The sequence below is a fragment of the Hyposmocoma kahamanoa genome, unplaced genomic scaffold (genome assembly GCF_003589595.1).
Source record: "Hyposmocoma kahamanoa isolate Upper Pololo Valley unplaced genomic scaffold, ASM358959v1 88947, whole genome shotgun sequence".
Lineage (NCBI taxonomy): Eukaryota > Metazoa > Arthropoda > Insecta > Lepidoptera > Cosmopterigidae > Hyposmocoma > Hyposmocoma kahamanoa.
This window is the reverse complement of record NW_020654518.1, coordinates 1850-11757: the sequence shown is the minus strand read 5'-3', so window position 1 is coordinate 11757 and position 9908 is coordinate 1850. Positions and strand designations below refer to the sequence as shown.

Genomic DNA, 9908 nt, shown 5'->3' with positions numbered 1-9908 from the left:
ATTCTCAGATCAAATTGAAAGTGTTCTTAAAAAGGTTGGAGTGCGTAGTGAAAAGAAGAAGTGGAAGAATCAATTAGAAAAGGAAGACCATGAATATCATTCTCAGATCAAATTGAAAGTGTTCTTAAAAAGGTTAGAGTGCGTAGTGAGAAGAACAAGTGGAAGAATCAATTAGAAAAGGAAGACCTTGAAGAATATTCTCAGATCAAATTGAGAAGTGATCTTAAAAAGTTTGGAGTGCTTAGTGAGAGAGCAAGAATATGTATGAAAAGATTAATTAATGTAAGTGAAGCAAGAGAGGTTTGTAAGGATCGTGCTAAGTGGTGATCGATAGTCTCTTTGTGGTTTATAAATAAACCACAAACCAGACGCTTCCGCTAAAGTTAGTAAGGTGAGTAGCAGTAAGATTAATTCCTTGTGAAAGAGTTCGTCCAGGGTAGTACTGCTACCTTACCTATTTCTGCCACCAAGCAGTAATGAGAGCATTACTGCGTTCCGGTTTTGAAGGATAAAGGTGCTGGTGAAATTATAGACACATTAGAATTGTCAACTTATGTCTCAGGATGACGGGCGCAGTGGCAGTGCCCCTCAGATCTTTGCGATTTAAAGCTCTGAGACGCACTGCAATTGTTATGAACAGACCATTGACTTACAATTATATGGACGTCGGGTCCGCGCTAAAAAGTGTCCGAACTTATAGGGCGTTAAAATCGTATACAGAGCGTCATTCACGCTTTAGTCTTCGTTTGTTCGACTGACAGCGATGCACGCAAAATTAGACAGTACTGCGATGACATATACAATTTAAATTAAACGTTTTAGCTTTTTCATATTCCTTTACGTGTCACTACGTTTTAATAGGTTGACTTGGGACATTTTTTTCGTGGTTTTTGTATTAGACCCGTCGTCCATTTATTTGTAAGTCAATGGGACAGACGCATAGCTTACTATCAGGCGTACGACTTGTTCGTCCTGACACTTGATATTATAAAAAAAATTGTAATATGTGGTTCTCTATATGTGTTCATGGCACCCGCGATACAGTGTTTCCCTAATGTGGAGCTATGAGTGTGTGCATTCTTATTATTATTATTAAATTTAATACAGATCTTCGTTTCAGGCTGTACCTTGGACCATGCCCAGATTAGATCCCGAAACCGGCGAGCCGCAATATAATAAGGATGGTCAACCGATCTACGATGGATATTGCATAGAGCTAATCGGCAAATTGGCGGAGACAATGGAATTTGATTACGAGATTGTTACTCCGAAAAGTGGAAGTTTCGGACGAAGACTTACTAATGGCAGTTGGGATGGTGTTGTCGGAGATCTTATGAGAGGGGTAAGTGAAGATAATTTACAATCAGTCGCCTGATTATAATTAAATTCTTTGAGTGATTTTTGGCGTTTGAGACCGAGGAAGCCACTGCTTCAGCCTCTCCTAGTCGTCGAACACGTGCTGTCGATTCAGTCTCTTAATTTTGCCACCATCAACCAGTGCTTTAGCTCGAGGATTCGGATGAATATTGAGCCGATCCCTGTGATTACGTCTATTTACGCATATACATATATAAATATATATACATACATCCATCACTTCTACAATCGTTGGAATCTCCAGCTATTCGTGGATTTCAGTGTTCCTACAGCTTCGAAGAATCTTTTGACATTTCTAATCGGAACAACAGTTGAATTAACTCACAAATTAGAAAGATATAGTAGGAATCAGGTTCATCTTTTGCGCTCAGAAACCCATCTCATTTCGAGACGACCCGATCGGCTCGATTCCTATGACGAAGTATGTTGTTTTGAACTCTTCGAAGGCATTGGATGTTTGATTTGGTGGCTCATAACTGAATGCCATAGAGTCATAACGGCTTCAATATGGCGCAGTACACCATGAGCTTGTTAAATTTCAATCATTTATCAAATTATTTATATTGGCGACAATACACCGAGCGCTGAAGTTACATATCGGAATACAAAGGAAACCGCCGACTCCACACTTCTACAAAGGAAGACATAGCACGTGCCCCGGTTTACCGGAATAGTGTAATTTTTATGTCGGACACTTTTGTTTCCAACTTGTCACCAAATCTTTAGCAATTAATTTTGTAGGAAATGAAATGATTTTTCCGAATTTAAATCGCGTATATTTGTTTTTTCAAATAAACCGACGTTTCGGGCTCTTTACAGTTCCCATGGTCACGGTTGACTGAGGTGATACAGTCATCAACCAGTTATGTCTAATATTAATGCAAACCACGCTATTTTTTCACTATAGTTACAAAAGTTATTAATTAAATACTGTAACGGGATCCAGGAGGATGTGGTAAAAGCTCGTTTCGACAGTGAAAGAAAAATAACGCCCTTAATAATCAAGTAAGCAGAACTTCATTGGTGGCAGTACACAAAAGGCATAACGGGAGGTACGTTAGGTTCTCGTATACAGCGCGTACGCAGTAAATACCCAATGTAGTCCAGAGAAAACCGTACACGCATTGAATCCCGAATCAACACATACTTTGCTTAACTACTTATAGTGCCGAAGGAAAATCTCAACACCGCGTTTTAGAAATAGCTTCAAAGGGGTCAATGCCATCTAACGGTGTCGTTTGGAACTAACGCTCCGCTACAATACCTAATTTTTAATTTTACAAAGAAAACATTCCAATTTACGCTACATTACGTTTTACAAATATTTTATTGAATGAACTTTTATTAAGTTCAATTTATTATTAATTAATAGAATAAATTAAAACACGTTAATTAGCACTGCAGTCTTATGTCTGTTTGGGATTTTTCATCAGAGGAAATACTGGAACCATCTTCCCTGTTGAAATTAGGATGTTTTTTAATTTCAATGGTCTCTCGCAGCATCATGGGTAGTCAAAAAAGTCAGAAAAGAAGTCAGATAATTATCTGACTTCTTTTGCAAATACTTGAGGTTTGTCAAACTTCATTGAATGTGTAGGTTTATCCATGACATGCTCGCAGACTGCAGACTTGTTTACGCGACGTTGTTTGACATCAGCTAAATGTTCTTTGACGCGGGTACTTGACGCGGGTACAAATACTTCTCTTCGTTTGTCCAATATAAGAGAGGCCGCGCTCACAGTCAAGCTTGTAAACTCCTGCATCCTGTAAGGGGATGTTACATTTCACGGGTCTCAAGAACTGAGAAATCTTCCTCAGGGGCTTGAAATAGGTCTTGATAGATGCACGCCTGAGGACTCTTCCGATCTTGTCTGTAACACCTCTCACATAAGGTAAAATGGGAGGTCTTCGCTCGATTGGGTGGTTTCACACGGGGCCTGCGGCATTGGCGTAGGACTTGCTTTATATGCTGAAGTTCCCCTGCCAGATGATTACTGTCGCAGACACCATATGCTCTCTGAAACAAAGATTTGCCCACGGTAGCTAACTAACTAGGACGGTGATGGGAATTACCATTGAGGTGCCAATCTGTATGGGTTTTCTTTCGAAATACAGTATGGCCTAAGGAGTTATTAGGATTTCTTCAAATTTAAATGGGACCAATACTGAGGCACCCTCTTTCGAACAAATTCGATTCACAAATGTGTTATCGCGTAACATACATACAAAAAAACACACTCGAATTAAGAACCTCCTTCTTTTTTTTGAAGTCGGTTAAAAATTAATTTAATTCTATATGTTCATTCATTCTCTAAGGGTGTCCTTGAAACCAAAAATAAATCTCTGATTGTCTAGGAAACGGATCTAGCAGTGGCAGCGTTAACAATGACAGCGGAGAGAGAAGAAGTGATAGATTTTGTCGCGCCTTACTTCGAACAAACTGGAATACTTATTGGTAAGATTTGTCCATTACTACTCACACTCGAATAGGAATAAACATGCGAACGGATTTATATTACATAATAGGTAATGTACGACAAATCGCGTAGTTGAACGTGCCATTATCTATTTTTTCATCGAAAGAAAAGTTAGGTGCACCACAGTCCATCGTCAAGTTCGAATTTCAAAAACCTTTCCACGCTAGCGTGCAAAAAACGCTTTTGCGCGCAGATTTCTAATGAGAAAGAAAGCCTTTCCGAGCTAGGGAGGTGAAAAAATATGGCACGCTTGGTTTTGATACAGATCGCGGTACTTGCGACGTCTATTTAGATTCGCACTGTATTAACTCAAAAAGTGTATTTTTTCAGAAACGATGAAAAACGAATTACTCACTTCCAGCGAAATATTATTAAAATTTATGTATAGGTTAAAGTTTATTTATTACAGACATCTAAACAATTCCCTACTTGCCAAATAAAAGGAAAAAATAACTTCATATTTTATAGAAACTTATTGATTAACCAGAACTGGTTCGCAAAAAGTTTGTCTCTTTTTGAGTTAAATAGATTTAATTTAACTGTTTCTTACAATATTTTAACGACTTACACTAGCCTCACAGTACATTTATGAAAATGTAATTTATGTTAAAAGGAATAGTAATTTCTTTATGAAAAATAGTGACAGACATAACATTAATACGAGGAATAAAAATAAACTAGCTTTTCTTGATAGTCGTCTTCGCAAAGTCAAACAATCATTTAAGGGGTAATGTATACGCTTCTATAGCAAGATTCCGGTTGATATACAAAATTTGCCTTTCACGAGGTTTAAAACTATAGTGAAACAAAAACTTTATACTAAAGGTTATTATACAACTTCTGCGTACTTTGATGACAAAAATCCGTGGTAGTAACCCGTTTAGCTCATGGAGGTAGTCTCGATCTCTGATGTTTCAAATAAAAAAAAAATATTGTAAATGTTGAATGTGTACAAATGTTATTTACAAAGAGCAACCCCTAGAGTTTCTTGCTCATTCTTCTCAGGGGAATCTGCCTTACGAATGAGCGGTAGAGTTTAACCAATGTGACGACTTCAAGTGTAATAATGCTTACCTATGAAATAAAGATTATTTTTAATTTTGAATTTTGACGATTTTATTTTGCGTGTAGAGAACCAAATTTTATTTTCAGCAATAGTACAATCTTCAATTTCACATTATTTGTGTTACCACACTGTTGTAATAGCAGTGCGATATAATTTATCTGTGGAAATCACTTAGGAACTAAAGATATAGCAAGCAATAATTTTTCTGGGAACACTGTTTATTTTTCCAGTAATACGTAAACCAATTCGCAAAACATCTCTGTTCAAATTCATGACGGTCCTCCGTACCGAGGTCTGGCTCAGCATCGTGGGCGCTCTGGTCCTCACTGGTTTCATGATCTGGCTGCTGGATAAGTATTCGCCGTACTCGGCGAGGAATAACCCTGATGCTTACCCTTATCCTTGTAGGTAAATATTGTGTATTGTGTTTTAGACCATAACAAAATGATAGTTTCATTTAAAATGCCGCAGCTGCGAAAATCTAAGAACTCGTTAAAAAATTGTTCTTTCAGAGAGTTCACCCTGAAAGAGAGTTTCTGGTTCGCCTTAACATCTTTCACGCCACAAGGGGGTGGCGAAGCGCCTAAGGCATTGTCCGGACGGACATTGGTAGCAGCGTATTGGTTATTTGTCGTTCTCATGTTAGCTACTTTCACTGCTAATTTGGCAGCGTTTCTCACTGTGGAGAGAATGCAGGTGAGTAGATTGTAATTATATATTTGCAAATACCGCGGACGAATTATACAACAAATTACCAAAAGATATTAAGGAAATACAATCATTTCAATTATTCAATAATCTCAGTACAGAGTACTAAAAAAACCGACCTCAAAAGTACGTGGAATTACGTATATTTGCTAAGTTTCATTGAAATATCCCCTAGTTCGCCACTATACAGGACTTGATACTGGAGATAATAAAAATAGGTTCTCATTACGACACTACTCAAAGTATGTCGAGAGAAAAACGCCTTGAATTGGAGAAATAGCAAAATCAACTAAATAATTGCTAAAAGTAATTGCTCCTAAATTAAAGTTACGCGCTATTTATAAAAATGAATCTTCATGCGTGAGCAGCCACCCTTTGAGGTGGATGATTTTCTTCAAAATGAAATGGGACCACTATGGAAGTACCCCCTTTCCAACAAAAAAAGAATCATGAAAATCGGTTCACAAATACCGGAGTTATCGCGTAACATACATACAAAAAAAAGAACATACAGTCGAATTGAAAACCTCCTCCTTTTTTGAAGTCGGTTAAAAAGAAATTAAAATTCCACATCGTGAGGAACTTCTCGCTGTTTTGATATTTTTATTTCTAAGAGTTGGTAAGTATTACTATTCAATTTTCACCATGGCAATTGACGTACAATACCTACTTGAATAGCTTGCTTTGGTTTTTCTTAGAAGACGAAATTTTATCTACATACCTTCATTTGAATATTTTGTCACCACGTAAGCTCGCTAAATGAATTTGTATTCTTTTGAGAAATAATTATCTTAAACCATAAAGCGATAGTTCTTTTAACCGCACAGATCTGATAAGCACTGCCACTACGCCTGTCACCCTGAGATATAACGACGGCCCCTCCGTGGCCTCACCGAATAAACGTGTAAAAGAAAAACAGCAACTATAATAATATTGAAATTTTTTTATACGAAAAATTGTATAAGTTTATGCACATTAGTTTTTTTAATAATATTAAGTGACGGGACGAACAAGTGCACCTGGTGGTAAGCGACACGCCTGTCCAAAACAGTTGCAGTGCCACTTAGACCCTTTTTGCCGCATGAGGGGCACTCCCAGTGCGCTCGTCACCCTGAGACATAAGTTGACAAGTGCCATATGCCCGTAATTTCACCAGCACCCTTACCCTTCCAAACCGGAACGCAGTAATGCTAACATTACTGTTTGGCAGCAGAGATAGGTAAGGTGGCAGTACTTCCTCTTTCACAAGGAGTTCTCTGCTACTAAGATTGTAACGACAAAATGGCAACACTGCCTTACAGGACGTTACCTCGTGATCACGGCGACGCGGTAACCGATATCATAAGGGTATTTTTAGGAATGTCTGTTAAAAGTGCCAAAAAGTGATATTGTTCTAATTGTAAATAAAAAATGTAAAAGAAAATATTGGTAAATGTTTATTAAATGTTCATTGTTGTTGATATTTAATGTTATCATCTTCGTTGGTGACTAACAAACTTAAAAATACTAATAAAATGTCTTAATACGATTTACCACATCAACAAACACAGACAGACAACAAAATAACTAGAATTAAAACATCTTGCTACAGCAAAATAAAACTAGAACATGTCAGTGCAGCAAACCAAAGTTCAATGTTGTACATAACTGTACACTTAGAATAATAACGCATAGAAACCTAGCCCGCACACGCTAAGTGAGGCAAATTGAAGCGCGCCCAATGGGCCTACACGAGTGGGCGAGCATTCAGTGGTCAAGGTCAACTTGCACCGCGAACAGCTCCAGAATTTTAGCTAAAAATGACGAAATGTGCGGTAAATGAGTGTAAAAATACGTCAGACAAACATAAAATAGATACTAACATCACATTCCACAAGGAAGTAACGCGTTTCAACTTGTATTTTTATATAAATATTCTCTAAAACCGAAAATTAACCTACTAATAAAACTAGCCTACATGAATTTGATTTTTGCCTCACTTGTGACAGTTCGTTTGATATGAAACTATCATTCTATGCATTTCTATGCGTTATTATTCTAAGGTTGTACGCAACCGTATAAATATCGTGACTTAATTCGCGACATTTGTGTCTTCTCTATGGAAATGCCTCTCGTCACTTGATATCATAAAAAAAATCTGTTTCTTCAGGATGTCTTTTTGTTCTCAGACGCCAGTATCGTCGCTAGAGCAATTGGCGAGGCAATCACGTATAAACTACACCGTCGTAGAAAGCTCTACTATACATCAATACTTTATTAACATGAAGTTTGCTGAAGATACGTTGTACAGGTGCGCGGAACCAATTTATGATCAATATTCCATTGCAGCCATAGGTGATAGTAACACCACACATGAATTATTACAATTAAAAATTTCTATTGGCTATGTTCAACTTTCGTTTTCAAACCAATATCCGCTTCTTTGGTGACTTTCGTTTTATTAGTTAGGCACTGTGCCAAAATGCCTTTGAATGAAAGGGATAGAAGACAAGAAGTCGCCACTAGAGTGCGCTGGCTTCGTATTTGCTGGCTCGCAGTACGGCAAGAGAACCTCAAAGTCGTGTCAAATAATCATTTATTCCATAGGTAAAATTTTCACACTTGAAAACGTAATTTTTTAAGCTACTGCTCGTTCACTACGCTGACCTCTCTGAGAAGAACGAGCAAGAAACTCTAGGGCTTGCTCTTTTCAAATAAACTTAAATGCTATAGAATACACTCTGAATCATATTTGTGTGGAATCTAGACTCGCGTTGTCTTTCCATACATCTTTATCTAACACGTAGTCTTCAATTTTGTAATATGACTTTTCGATCAAAATATTTTTAATGTAGTTTTTAAACTTAGGAAATGATAAACTTAATATAAGCTCCGGAATCTTATTGTAAAAACGTATACAGTTCCATATATAAAAGAATCGTTTACTTTAGTTAAACGAAAACGTGGTACCATGGGTGTGGACTTAGTTCTAAAGTTAACATTATGGATATCTTCTTTTTTAACGAAGTCATGTACGTTTTTACGGGCATACAAAATATTTGAGTAAATGTACTGTGTTGCCACAGTCATGATACCAGTCTCCCTAAACTTTTCTCTGAGAGAAACCCGAGAACCTAAACGGTACACAGACACACCTCGCCGCGACCACTTCGAAAAAAAGGAAAGTCGAGACTCTACGCTGTTCTAGCGGATGACGGACATTTTTCATTAAAAAACCGCATTATTTTATGTGATTTCAATTTGCGTGTAAATATTCCCCTGGCGATGTACACACATCAAAAAAAGTTTGCGATCAATAGCATAAGCTCCTATAATTCTTTAAATTTAACTTTATCAAGAAAAAATCTATGTTGTATGCTTTCTTTAAATAGGAATACTCTGTTTGAAATTAAAATATAAAACTATTTTTTATTATTTATTTTAAAAAATTGAGCCATCAATCATAATGTAATAGTGATAGAAATTTCATAGAAAGAAAAAGACTGTTTAATTAAACTTAAACAACAATTTATTATTAAAAGGTGTGAATTCAATATAAAATAACTCCTCCCCTGGCTCGAATACATGCGAAGATCCTCCTGGGCATGCTGAGGATCAAGTTATCCAGCATTTCCTGGGGTAACCTATCCCATTCTTCAATAGCGGCTTCCCTGAGCTCTGGAACTGTTTGGGGACGTGGCTCACGGTTCCATACTGCTCGTTTAAGAGCATCCTACGCGTGCTCTATTGGGTTTAAGTCGGGCGAGCCGGCAGGCCAGTCTAATCGTGTGATATAGTATTCTTGAAGAGCAGCATTGACTCGTTGAGCTCGATGTGCGGGCGCATTATCATCGACCAGTACAAATTGGTGCCCATGGTTTACTCGGAATGGTCTGACGATATCATCAATAGCAACTGCTTTGTACATGTCTGCTGTCATGAAGCCCCGATACGGGATCAAAGGCGTTCTAGCTCCAATCATAATGCCACCCCAAAAGGACACCGATTTTCCGCCTTGCTGAACTGTTCCAGTGGCAGTTCTTTGTCTTTCACGGTCGCCTGGTCTTCTCCAGACACGGACACGTCGGTTATCTGGATGAGTGCTGATTCGGGATTCGTCAACGAAGAGACAGTTTTGCCAAATGTTTTCGTCCTCACCTTCTTCATTTTGCCGAAGTCTAGCCCACTGCAATCTTCGTTGTTGACGTTGCCGGGAATTGAGCGGAGCTCGCCAAGACCTCCGTGCTCGTAATCTAGTCTGGTGCAAGCAATTGCGAACGGTCTGCGTGCTAACTTCAAGC

The 9908-nt window shown here is 37.9% G+C and overlaps 1 protein-coding gene across 1 annotated transcript in view; it reads left to right on the top strand.

Annotated features, from left to right (window-relative positions):
• The window catches only part of LOC113236096, a gene marked incomplete at both ends in the record, with an annotated part of 26528 nt that extends 18610 nt beyond the window's left edge, over positions 1-7918 (top strand). Inside the window, 5 exons of the mRNA XM_026472081.1 lie at positions 1121-1342; positions 3733-3832; positions 5151-5328; positions 5433-5616; positions 7797-7918. Coding sequence (XP_026327866.1) covers positions 1121-1342; positions 3733-3832; positions 5151-5328; positions 5433-5616; positions 7797-7918 — 806 coding nt within the window. The remainder of the gene's footprint in view (positions 1-1120; positions 1343-3732; positions 3833-5150; positions 5329-5432; positions 5617-7796) is intronic.
• Between the last annotated feature and the right edge of the window lie 1990 nt (positions 7919-9908).